The sequence below is a fragment of the Momordica charantia genome, assembly GCF_013281855.1.
Source record: "Momordica charantia cultivar OHB3-1 chromosome 4 unlocalized genomic scaffold, Mcharantia_2.0 BLBB01000004.1, whole genome shotgun sequence".
In the NCBI taxonomy this organism is placed as follows: Eukaryota; Viridiplantae; Streptophyta; class Magnoliopsida; order Cucurbitales; family Cucurbitaceae; genus Momordica; species Momordica charantia.
The window spans coordinates 22626947-22640387 of NW_028275162.1; the positions used below are offsets into that span (position 1 = coordinate 22626947).

General features: G+C 33.7%; 1 protein-coding gene across 4 annotated transcripts; it reads right to left on the minus strand.

Annotated features, from left to right (window-relative positions):
* Positions 1-1142: 1142 nt before the first annotated feature.
* Positions 1143-11315, minus strand: ATSRL1 (PRP38 family protein). Of its 4 annotated transcripts, none has more exons than XM_022285805.2 (5): positions 11165-11315; positions 7745-8058; positions 4973-5053; positions 3825-3896; positions 1143-2381 (listed from the first exon to the last, which is right to left on the minus strand). In XM_022285805.2, the coding sequence occupies exons 2-5, from the start codon at positions 8030-8032 to the stop codon at positions 1434-1436; spliced, it is 1389 nt and encodes a 462-aa protein (XP_022141497.1). In that variant the 5' UTR covers positions 8033-8058; positions 11165-11315; the 3' UTR covers positions 1143-1433. The 4 variants fall into 4 exon arrangements, with proteins under 4 accessions (XP_022141497.1, XP_087978975.1, XP_087978977.1 ...); XM_088122849.1 differs by lacking the exon at positions 11165-11315 and adding an exon at positions 11026-11134; XM_088122851.1 differs by lacking the exon at positions 11165-11315 and having other exon boundaries at positions 7741-7784.
* Between the last annotated feature and the right edge of the window lie 2126 nt (positions 11316-13441).

Here is a 13441-nt window from a genome sequence, read left to right on the forward strand (position 1 = left end):
ATACTAAAGTAGTATAGATACCACTTCCACCAAATTCTTGTCAAATCAACATTATTTAAGAATGATGTGGAGTCTACAGCATATCAAAATTATTTATGAAGAAAAATTCATAACGTTTGAAAATTTTCCCAATTGATACGTTAATTGTATTATTTAAGAATTAAGTATAAAATTAACCCTAGTAAGGGTTAAATGAATTGTCCACGTAGGAAACACACATTACAAACTTTTTATAACATAAAGACAAAATGGATGCTGCCACAAACTTGAGGGACAGATCATTACTCAGTCCATATTACTTCTCAAACTTAACCTCTATGAATTCCCCCAAGAGGAACCAAAGCTGCAAAACAATTGAACAAAAAGGGAAAGCTTCATTAGAGTATACATGTAAATGGAAGTGTGTTGGAAGAGGAGCTTTTTGGGACTATCAGAATAGGGAGGCTGAATATGGATGGGAACTAAGAGATCTATCCATGCCTAAGAAGATTTACGTGCAGCCCATTAAAGCTGATTTGGTTGTTGCAGAGAAATCCACGGCTACTCCAACTCTGCAATTCCAATTTTTCTCCATCTCTTTGTTGAATGTTTTGGGGAGTGGCCTTTGGATTTATAGCAATTTCAGAAGCTTCTTGAAGGTGCTAATTTTATTTCATAGCTTATATATGTTACATCCTGCAGCCAACTCAGCAGTGTCTGTTTTTCGAGTCTTTAATTCTTTCATATAAGCTAAATATATATTTTTGTCTTAAATGTTGGGTGTTTTTCCAACAAAGTTTCAACTTAATCTTATTTGAACACCTTTTAGTTGATGTGAAGCCACGATAATCAGAGAGAAAAAGTTCAAATTTCTAACTTCTTACAAATCTCTTTAAATTTCTAACCAACCTACTAAAAATCATACCAGCAAATCTTACATCAGCTCATTTTAGCCTTCACCACCCAAAATGCACAAGTAATGACATAGAATAGCAAAAATCATCAAGAAGTGGAGAGTTTAAAAGCAGAAGATTTTAGTAAAAAGTTCATTCTTGGGATGAGGGAGGCCACGGGATTTGGTACAACAAATTGCAACCCTATTTAGTATTTAAACAACAATTCAATGACAGATATAATAACATATGGTTTTTAAGGGAAAAACCTTGAATCAAAGGAAGTAATCAGTGTATATAGAGAAGTTCCATTGGCTTCCTCTGTCCATCCAAACATAAAACAAGCAGTAGCAGTAACCAACTCAATTCTATCATAATCTACTACACTACACAGCCACCATGGTTCAGGTTCTATTACATTTTAGATGAAATAGATTTTTGGAGAGATGATGAATCAAGCAACAAATTCACTTCTTTTCTTTCCCTTTCCCAAAAGAAACTAAAATCTGTATTCTAAATGAAGATAACATGGTGCATTCAATACAGTGGACTCATCTCTCACTATTTCCAGGAACCACCACCCAATCTAAACACCTCTTCACCACTGCCATCCCTTTTAGGAACTCTTTCTTTGCTACAATCCCCCTTCTGATCGCTCACATCGCCGTAGATATCTTTAAGTTTTGCCAGGTTGCTTGATATATTAGATGTCTTATCGGTGTTCCCATCTCTTACAGGACTTGGCACTCGCTCGTGATGGGCATTCACTGTTTGTAGACTTCGACTTCTGCTCCTGCTCCTACTTCGGCTTCGACTCCTTCGATAGTGCCTACTGCCATCATCACGGCTACTCTTTTCGTAGTCCCTTCTACTATCTCTATCCGCATAGTGAGACCTTCGATCATAATCATAACTTCGTTCTCTGTCCCTATCTCTCTCCCTCTCTCTAACTCTCTCTCTTTCTCTCTCTCTCTCTCTATCTCTATCTCTATCTCTATCTCTATCTCTATCTCGGTCCCTCTCCCGATCTCTATATTTTTCTCTGTCACGATCACGATCTCGATCTCTGTCCCTCCCCCTGTCCCTGTCATGATCTCTATCCCTGCTTCTGTCCCTATCGTGATCTCGATCCCTGCTCCTCTCCCTGTCGTAATCTCTATCCCTGCTCCTCTCTCCATTATCTGGATGTTCGCGACTTTGACTACGGCGACTGCTAGGAGATCTTCGTACATCATCGCCATTATCTTTGTCATTAGCAGATGGTGGTAGTGTACGACGAACCGGGGATGAGTCCCTAGTTGAGGCACGATGTGGAGCTCGTTGTCCAAATGAAACTGAAAGTGAAGCTTTTACAGAAGGTGGCCGCCGTGCGGTGTCTTCAGACCCAATTCGATGTGTTTCCCCTGTCACACCTGAATGTTTGCTGGGAAGCTTCAACTTCTCGAGATTAGCAACAACTTGCCGTAAAACAGGAACTGGAATACGAGGGAAAAGGGTATCGAAGTAGTACTGCAATAGCCAAACAAAATGTTGTTATCTTACAACTACAATGACAGAAAGTGCAGAAAAAACAAACAAACAAACAAAATACACTTGAATACCACCAGAGAACATTCAAAACTTAATGATTGCCAGTTAAAAGCTGAAAGGAGAAATAAAATAAGAGATCCAATGTTGATTCCGTTCTATTTGCCAAATGCAAACCCATATACAGAAATCAAGATTTATATTAGCTTTCAACTCGATTAGACATTGAAAACAGAAAACATTTCAGTTTGCTCATACCAACAATGCGATGAAAGCAAAACCTGGTTCTCATGTTTCATTTTATTCATATTACTTCATTCATCTCTTTTTTCTTTAAGACATATCCCTATCACCATATACTATCACAGAAGATATTGCATCCAAACAATAAAATAAAATTGACTTTAGAGAACATTCCAAAAAAAATTTCATTCATAATTTGGACTCTGAAATATGATTAGAAAAATGAATTGTTGGAATATGAAACGAACACTTCTTTTTCATTTCGCTATTATGAAAGTATATGAAGGGGAAACCCTAAAAGGTATCCCTTTTGAAAGGTAAAATCCAACACAACCAGTACTTTTTTAAGGTGAAAGGCCCTCTGTAGTCTAGCCACAAGGTGCAAAGCAATTAGCAAATTTGAGGAAGTATACCTACTAATTTAATCAATAAAAAAAGAAACTAAGAACACTATTTTTAATAGAACACCTAGAATACCTTCAAGCATATAAGGACGAAAACAAAAGAAAAGGGAAAAAAACAAGCAGACCATTATGACAAGTGGGAAATACAACTAAAAGAAAAGACTTGTACAAGGAAACAGGAGTAAGAAAACATTGGAAGCATTAAGAAAGACAGAAAAAATTAAGACAACACTGAAGTGGACATGACACCAGAACACACTGCAAAGTCACTTCATCTTGCAAGTGCAAGTCTATAGAGCTTAGAAGCACCTTCAAAAACAGAGAACGTGGCCTTCGATCACCTTGACAAACAGACCAAATATAAGATGTTTAGTGAAGAAAAGGAATTTCCAAATATGTCAAGGGGATGGGGCTAATGTTATGCCGTAGTTGTTCTTTCTTCCCTAACTCTTTTGCACCTCCTTGAACGTTCATCTATTAGTGAGACTTCAATTTCATTACACTACACATACATATAGTTCTTAACACTATCTTCCAACCTAACAAATCTGAAGTGAGAGAGCTTCAAGATAGATATCAGTTCACAAAGAATGCTCAAACAAGTCAACGCTTTCATCCCAGTTAACACTACAGAAATGTCAACCTCAGGTTGTCACAAGATTCACATACCAACTGTACATGCACACAATTTAGCATGTCTATGAATCAAAGTTACAAAGAAAGAGCAATGATGTAACCAAGAAACATAATATTTGTAGGGGAGTTGTTGGTATTTAACCTGTCCAAGGAGCAAATCACGCACATATACACCCATTGTAGTCATTCGTCCATGGGATCCTGGTGAAAATTCCTGAAAATCACATTTAGTCTGTTAGTTACTTTTCTGCTTTTTTATAGCTTTACGTCCTTATTAACCATAAAACATGCAAAATTATCATGAATTTGTATTGAAGCAGTCTTTTCTCATATATTATTTTCTTGGGATGGGGGAAAAGAGACTACAAAACAACAGATGGACGGACCAGAAACCCCTTGAAGAACATCTGGCAATGGAGGTTTGTGAGGTAACTCCTCACAATTCTTCTTGGAATTGACTGAATTGAGCCTGTAGGCGATACAAAGGTACCCCACCAATTCGAGAGGGTGGGTAACTCTCCCTACAACCGTCCTTACACTGAAATCAAGACTGCTTCCCTCCTACAAACTAGGGGAATATATCTATCCCAATCCCCCACACTCCTCTCCTTACGGCCCAAGCCCACCTTCTCTCTCCAGACCGTTACAATCTTTCCCTCTAATTATTCCTTGCCCCCAAGTACAATTCCCCTATTGCCCCTTCTAGAATAAGTCTTAGTAACTGAGGGTCTAACAAGGTTACAACAAGGAAAACCCCCAAACTATTAGAATGAATAATAAAATATTATTAACAAAAAAGGGGTTTCCATTGGGAAAAGCCTGAAAGGAGACGAAAAAATATAAAATTTTCAAATCCCGTCATCTCTATCCTCAAAAAAATCGCTCTACTCTTCTCTCTCTCTCTCTAACAAGTACAAAGAGAAAAAAGGGAGGGGGGATCAATATAAAGGAGGAAGCTCTTCTAATCAATGGATGTCGGTGTTGCATCTAGCAAATGGTAGGGATTAATATCACCTATATCTTTTACTTCTACACATTTTAATGATCTCAAACATAATGAACAAAAAAAATACAGATCACCATGTCCTGTGTGAGTCCACGTCAAACATGTTTATGAACCAGTAATATTCAAGATAGGTCTGTGCTTACTCGATTATCAGTGTAATTTCACTGAAGGCAGACAAAAACAATGACACAAAGTACAGAAAACACATGCATGCTAACATAATAGTTATGCTTTAGCAACAGTCCACATGATAAAAGAATCAAGCACCTCTAAGCATCACATACCTCCTCATCTTTAACATAAGGCTCAAACCAATTCCAGAGAGTCTTCGGATCTGCAACATAACGCAAGTAGAGGAATCCAATCTGGAAAAATTGAAAAAACAATATTAGATGATAGCATAATCAAATCTATATAATACAGCTTGCCCATAACTTTCTTAATCTTGGAACGGAAGGGCATCATTACAAAAATAGTAAGAAAGAAAATTTTTTAAGAAAAAGATGCATGCAAAGAATATGCATAATCACATTATTTTTTTTCTTTATAGTATTCTGCCATTAATGAAGTAGTAAGATAGAAGCAGATGCAATAGGCATATGAAAATGATGTAGACAGACTCACCAAATATCAATTTACAGAAAAATAGACCCAGGGGATTGAAATAATCTCAGTATGTTTAAGAAAAAAAAAAGGTCACCTCAAACCTTAGATAACTGCAAAGCAAAGCAAAGGCACTATTAATTTATAGTGAGAAAGGGATCAGCAACCCAAAGTGACAAGGCTCATCCTTTGTTCATAACATCTGGTGAGCAAGGCAAGAATGTTACCAAGCGTATGCATGTATCAGACAAGGCTTTACAAACTAAAGAAATACAATAATCTGCAAGAGCTAGCATAAAGAGCCAAAAAGATATTAAATGTGCACAGAAGATCTCAAAAAGAATTTCTGATACCAATGAATTTTTTGGGTCGATTTGAAAATCATTACTAAAGCATGGTAAAAAAACCACTAAGTTTCTAATCATAATAGCCGCCCTACTAGTAGTTGCGGAGCTCACCGACATTCCCAATAAAATCGATTCATAAATTTCATTCCAAATAGTAGCACAAATATCAAAACCGAGCAGTAATAATTTTATAGAGAGAAAGAGAGAGAGGACCTGTGTTCCTAATTGTTGCTTAAATTGTGTAGTTGAATGAGAATGGGAAACCTAAGTGCAGAAAGACTGCAAGCCCAAAAGAATAACTTTTTTTATCGTAAAAGTTTTAATTGTTCATACGGTGAAAATTAAAAACTAGTCAAACAAACTAACTCATTGCATAAGACATTTCACAATTAAACTTCAAGATAACCAATAGCTATCAAGGATATTCATTAGTGATTTGGAATGTGTTTGGGAGTGATTTTGGATCATTTTGAAAATGATGACAAATTAAAAAATTGATTTTAGGGAAATTTAAAATAAGGTATCACTTGGATGGTGATTTAGAAAAATCAATTATACTTAAATCTAAATCACTCATTCAGTCATTCTACCATCACTCCCAAACACACCCTTCAACCTCTAAAAAAAAATGATTCGTAATCATTTGCACGAATTTGAGGATTAACCACAATTACTAGTCCAATATTACATACACACTAATATCACCCGGATATTAATAAGCAGTTCAGATTTCATGTTAGATGCAGTTTTTTGGATAATCATTTTTCATTCGTTCATAAATTTATTGAGAATACTTTGCTAATTAGGCAACATATTTGTTTAATTAGATCCATCGCGTTATACTCAACACTCAACTATTTTACTTCACAATCAGCTAAACTCTTTCTCTAAATATCTATATATAACATAAAGTTAACGACACTTTAACCTAAAAAAAATTAAGAAAAATGTAGAAAACATCATGATATTTTTTTACTTCATTTATTTCATACATCGTGATCAAGCTTTTTGGCTAGGGACTTTCTGTAATTTTTCTGTTTTTTTCTTTTTTGTTTTGTAATGCTAATTGGAGACCTTCTCTAGTAATCTTCTTAGCAGGGATTTTTTTTTTCTTTCTTCTTAGCAGGGAATTAAGGAATGGCTGATGGTGCAGAAAATTTTCCACCCACCAAGTGACTCCTTTTCCCTTGTATTTGGGGAGAGAGATAAAGAGTAATGTTTATATCCAATCCCAGTTTGATTGTTGTACAGCGGAAACATCAGGTCATAAAGGCCAGAAATTTAAGAGATGGAATAAAGGTTGGCGGAGAGCAACTTGAGTACATTTATGTACGTAGCTAGTCTCCAATCGATTTTCAAACTGCATTCAAGTTTAGATAGCAGTCCATTCTAGGTAACAATGACAAAATTCCAACAAAAATAAGGTGCTCATTATTAAACATCACATGGTCGAGGAATAACTACAAATTTAGAAATATAGGTATCAACTTTTTAACCAACTATACTAATCAGGGAGAAGCATCATAATTTTTTAACTTTAAAATAAAAAAACAAATGGAAATGCAGATTTTTCCAAGATTCATGGCTCACTTACTACTACTAACAAATATCTAGCTAAAATGCATTTTAATTTAAATACATTGAAAGAATAAAGAACTTGATTGTGTTCAAAGTGCCCACAAGAAAATTTCATGATGTAGGAAACAGAAACCTCCAAGAAAACACTTCAAACTCTACCACTTGCTTCCTTGATTACAGTGACAGTAGCTAAATTACCATTAGAAACCACTTACAACATTTAATTTAATCCAGCTTGTACATTATCACCCTAACTACATATAATATACTAATTTTTTCTCAGATTACGGTAAAGCTTGCAAGTGTGCATTCAATATTAGTTGTTTTAAAATAGATACATTGCAAGCTTTCAGTATCAATGTCAATTATATATTTACAAAAAATGATTAAGCAATATAGAATCCACAAAAGGAATATAAACAAAAAATAATGGTAACATAACATAAATGGTACCAACAAAACAATATATGACATCAATTTTATATTAAAAATAATATGATAATTAAAGGTCAAGAGGATTCTACCTACCGCTCTGATGTAAGGCGAATCCTCATGCTTTAACAGCCCATGCATCTGCTTTACAGTAAGTTTCATGGTAAAAAACTTGTACAGAAGGCAGAATGCTGTTGAAGGACCACGGCAGTTTCCAGTCATCCATGGCTCCACATGATCAACTTGATTATAAATTTCATCCACCACTTCATGGTATGTTTTCAAACGATAAAGCTCCTTAAAGTAATCAGAAGACAGAATATTCATACAAAGAACCTTCTCCAGCAAAGAATCAATTGGTTTCCCGCAAGTCTTTATCTCCATTTATAGGTCATCAACTAGACATCGACCTGCAAGGACAAGAATATACAACTACATCATAAATTCAGAAATTAAAAATAACACAAAAAATTTCCTCTCTCTTTAACAGCAAGCCTGAAATATAGTTGCTGGTAAAAAGAATACAAATAACAATCACTCTAATCTGATGGCATAGGAAAACTGTACGTGGTCTGCATACAACAAAACAAATCTAAAGAAAACTAAAAATGAAAGACGCCTACCAGAAATCCTGTCTTGTTCCCACAAGTGACATTGGACTGATGCATAAAAGTATTTTAAGACGTGCCAGCTAGCAGGAAGAATGAGGCATCCTCCCACAGTCGGCAGTCATAGAAGGCACAAGGAATTTTTTTAGCTCTAACGGTTTTTTACAAGAGTAACTTTCAAGAGGGAAGGATAAATGGAACAGAATAAATTTATCTAAACTTGGTAACCTTTATGTTGAGGATGAATAGACAAATGTTAGATCAATTACCCACAATTCTTCCAATTAAATAAAATCCAAAACTTGTTCTAAGAGGATCAGCTAGATAAAAGATTTGAACAGTTTGATAGATTTCTACATCTTGACTATTTGTAAACTTGTCCTACTAAAATTCTTACATCAATTTGGGCGACAGAGTGAGTTTTTTAAGGGTTATAAACTTTGTGTTTATACTTATTAAATAAAAAAAACATATAATTCATATAACAAGAACGCATTTTACTTTTCTCAAAAAAAAAATATTTTACATTTGCAGTCATTTGGAGAATCCTTAGGTGTTACGGTGGCGCTATGATGTGGTTGAGAACAACTTTTAGTTAGTGGTTACAAGATGAAGCTACTTCATTATCATTCTATGGCCCTTTTTCACTTTTAGAGGTTTTATCTGCATCTTGAACTCAAGGATAAATAGAGAAAGCACTAAGTAACATTATAGAGCTATTATTGTATTTTTCCTAGCATACTACTGTTTAACAGATGCTGATTAGTTTTATAGTATTTCAATCTTGGTTAAATAGCTACAATAGTAGTTAATGGTTGGTTGAGTTGTTGGTTGATTAATTGGCCATTCCTGTTAATAGGGTGTTCTATGTAGATAGTAGATACCTTGGATTGAAAGAAACGAATGAAGTTTCAAAAAAGGGGTTGAGTAATTTCCTCAGGAATATGATTACAGACCTACCTGATTCCTAGAATCTACTTCAATCCCTTGTCAGATTTGTACAAAATCAGATTTTAGCTTCCAAAGATTTTCAAATATGGAAGAAATAAAATTCCACAACTCTTACAGCGATTTCAAAGTTGAAGGATCTCCAACCAAAGGGGTCCCCTTTATATTTACTGACAATGGAACAGGCCAAAGTACGGGATGATATCTCCATAGTCATTTTGCAACTCTTGCAAATTAAAGCCATCCATCAACAAAATGGTCATGTAAAAATTTGTTGCGTAAAAGGTTGAGCCACAATTATTGGCCATTTCTCATGTAAAAACCCGATACTTCTTTTATAATAATAAAACAAAAGACTTTCATTGAGAGAATGTAATAGTAAGAAAGGTTTCCCAACAAGATGCAAAAAGAATAACAACGCCAATGACATTGAGAAAACACTGACACGAGAAACCATTCAAACTAAAAAGAGAGATGAGCAATCAAGAAAAGAGTAATACTACAAAAATCCTTCATAGCCATTAGCCAAAGCCTAAAACTTCATAGCCATTAGCCAAAGCCTAAAATAAGGCATCATATTGAAATGCATCACAGTTCAAACACCAAAGTGGAGAATCTCCCAATTATAGGATAGTCATCTATTCTTTAGAACATCCATCCATTAATAGAGAGATAATAACTAACAACATCATAGAGCATAGCTCGAATAAATAAGTCTTCTCCTTTGGATAGAAAGGCTTTTATCATCCTTGGAATCGGAGCCTAAATCCAGAACCAGAACCAGAAGTTGCAAGAAATGCTCTTGGCTAGAAGAACCCACCAAACTTATGCAGAGTACTTGATAAATCCATCCAGCTAATATTTCAGATATCTTAGTTGATTTTGAAAATACCATACATTCATAAAAAAAAATTAAAAAAAAAAGAAGAAGAAGAAAATGTGTTCAGTCGATATTGGTGATATAGCTTTTATCCATAATAATCTTAAGACTAAAGGATGCTTCAAATAATCTGAGTGTGTGAAAAACATTCCTCTCTGTTAGAACAAAATAAAATCATGCCATTATCAAGTTGGAGGTCAGAAACACCTCACTTATTTCCTCAATCTGACATTTAATTGAAAAGATAACAAGTCTCTTCATATTTACTACATCTAGGCCTTCCAATAGTGATCAAAGTTTGAAGACCTCAAACCTATCCATTTTTTGTACCAAATCCTTTCCTACATAGGATTTAAGTCGAAATGGTTATAAACCTTAAAATTTTGAAATAGAACAGAAACCCATTATTATTTGTAGGATTATAATTGAAACCAAAAGATTCATGATTGACTACATACATTAAAAAGGGACGGAACAAATCAATGAGAACAAACAAACAAACAATCCGCAAACCACAATTATCTTGAGATCAAATAAAACCAACCGAACCCAACAAAAAAAAAAAAGATGTCGTAAAATGCCAACCATAAAGGGACTAAATCCTCAACTAAAACTAATAAATAAGAAGTAAAACAAAGATGCCAATTCCCTCACAAGCCCATCTAAGAAGACAACTGCAATTTAACACGAGTATGAACAAAATGACCCGATAAATTACTCAAACAATATCCATTACAGTAAACAAAGAAAGGTAGTAAGGGGCGAAAGCTTGGAAATAGAAATGCCCACCACCACCACCGCCACCACCGCCACCACCCCCACCACCAGCACATGTTATGATTAAAGAAAAAGGTACTAATAGAAGTCAATTGCTAAAGTTCGTTCAATCCTATCGACCAAGCAACTTTACCCCAAATACAAACAAACATCCTTGGAAATACCTGGATTCAAAAATTTTGATTGAGCATCCCAAAAACGAAAAACCCAAGAGAGCAAACAACAATCAGAAACAGAAGATAGGGATGCGAAATCAAATTAAGTAGTGGAAAGTGTGGAGAGCGGGAAGAAATAAGCCCTAACCTGAAGTTAATTTTATCTGAAGTCGAAGGGGGAAAAGGGAAAGACAGCGCAGCGATGGAGGAAATCTCGCCGTAGCAGCGCGGGGTGGGAAGGGACTCCGCAATTGCGCTCCTTAGGGCTTTTATAGTGTCGGACCCAACCGGTGGCGGAAATTCTTGTGTTGGGCTTTATTCTGTTTTATTGGGCCTACACGATAATTTCTTATTGGGCCTTGCTAACCAATATCCCAGCCCATTTTATTATTCTTCCTCCACTTTGAAGGCATTTTGATTGGGAAAAAATTGGGGAGGTAGTGTAGTTGTAGATGACGTTCGGTTAATGATCATGTGTTTTTTAGTTTATTTTAAGTTTTTTGTGATGTATGATGCTTCTTCCTCTCTTAGACTATGTTTAGAAGTGATTTTAGCATGATTATAAATATTTTTCATATGAAATTTTATATACGCGTATCTAAGAGTAACATAAAAGTATTTTTGGAAAAGTTTAAAATACCTTAAAAGTACTATGTGAAAAAAAAAAAACACTTATACAGTGTTTTTCGCTCAAGTGCTACCCAAGTACTTGATCTCAAAGTACTTTTAATGGTGTATAATCAAACCTCAAAATGATTTGTTATTAAGCACTTTTTGTTAAAAATACTTTATTTGAAATGGGTGCTAGCATATATAACAAAACAAGTTTGACTAATTGCAAATATAGCAACAGCATTTTAAATTTGCAAATATAGCAACAACAAAAAAATTACAAGCCAAATTCGCTCATGAAAAATACTAAAATAGCCTTCAAACGTTTATCGGCCTATCAATGACTATATCATTGATAAACATAAGTTATAGATTATATAAATGATAGAATACAACACTTTTATCTTATGCTGCTGGGAGGAAAACTTAATATGGTATAGCCGACGTAGATATCTATGTGTGTGATAAACTATATCATTAATAGAGATGTCTTTACTGATAGACTAATCTTTGAGTAGACATCTATCAAATCGGTAATACATGTTTTAATTGGTAGATGCAATTGAATAATATATTAATAGTATGGAGGAAATTACGTAAAAATATATAAATAAGTAAAATTCCACCCATTTCAACTTCCCTAAAGCAATCCCAAAAACCTACTAATTCACCTAATTTTTGAAAGGACTATGTTAAGCTTTTACCAATTAACAAGTAAATATCAATTGAGGTTGGTAAAATTTCCTACCCTCGAAAGAAAAGTTTAGTAAATATCCTATAATTAGGTAGATAAAATATATGGGCAATGCCGGCAACTTGGGTTCAATTAGTTATGCTTATGCAATGCAAAATATAATAATAATAATAATAATAGTATTCTTAAATCTTATTCCAACCATAATTTTTGTTGTAGTCATTGAAATCTCTAAACCTAAAGTTGTCTAAATATATGTTGAGGAAGCAAGGATATTCTCCAATATTAGTTACCAAAGAAAAAATAGAATGGCATGACTCTAATACTTATGGTTCAAGAATAATACAACAATATTTTTATTTATATTTTGGAACAAATTGAAAACATATATAAAAAAAACAAAGAACTTTCTTTTTGTTGTTTCCAAAATTGTATACAATTTCGAAAATGTTTATAAAAAAAAAAAACAAGAAACATAAATAGTAGTAAAATATTTAAGTTTTTTAATAAAATAAAAAATAAGAAATATTAGATATCCTATAATTATAAATGATTAAATTTGTCCAGGTTAAAGCTTTTCGGTTCATGGTGATTTGACATGTTTAAGATGGTATTAGTGTAGAAGATCCTGTGTTTGAACTCTCGTTGAATATCGTATAAATGACTAAATTTACTTTAAAATTTTCATTATTTCTTCAATAAAAAAATGAAAAACTAGTTACCAACTGCAATGATTTTTTTATTAATTAAAAAATAAGAGACAAGATACAAGGAATAGGAAGTTACCTTATTTTTTGTTTCTTGTTCATCGTTTCTAAATTTTAAAAAACATAAGTATTTATAATTTTTTTCTTTTTATATTTTTCGTTTATCTAAGAAAATTTTACAAAATTGTAAAGAAAGTTTGGAACAACACAATTATTTTTTTATTTTGTTTTTGTTTTCGTTTCTTTCCAAAGTATGAATGGAAGCATTATTTTATCATTTTTAACTTATAAAATGCATAATAAATATTAAAAAATAAACCTAACATATAAAAAAATTATTTTTTTTTATTTTAAAATTTTATAAAATTGAAAACAATAAATAGTTTTCCAATTAAAAAACGTACCAGAAATA

Bases quoted from the DNA above. Each gene is read 5' to 3' on its own strand.
- ATSRL1 (XM_022285805.2), bottom strand. From the start codon at position 8,032: ATGGAGATAAAGACTTGCGGGAAACCAATTGATTCTTTGCTGGAGAAG. The intron at 3,897-4,972 runs GTATGTGATGCT...TGTGATTTTCAG, and splicing joins CTTATGTTAAAGATGAGGAG to GAATTTTCACCAGGATCCCA. The intron at 2,382-3,824 runs GTTAAATACCAA...TGGCTATTGCAG, and splicing joins GTGATTTGCTCCTTGGACAG to TACTACTTCGATACCCTTTT.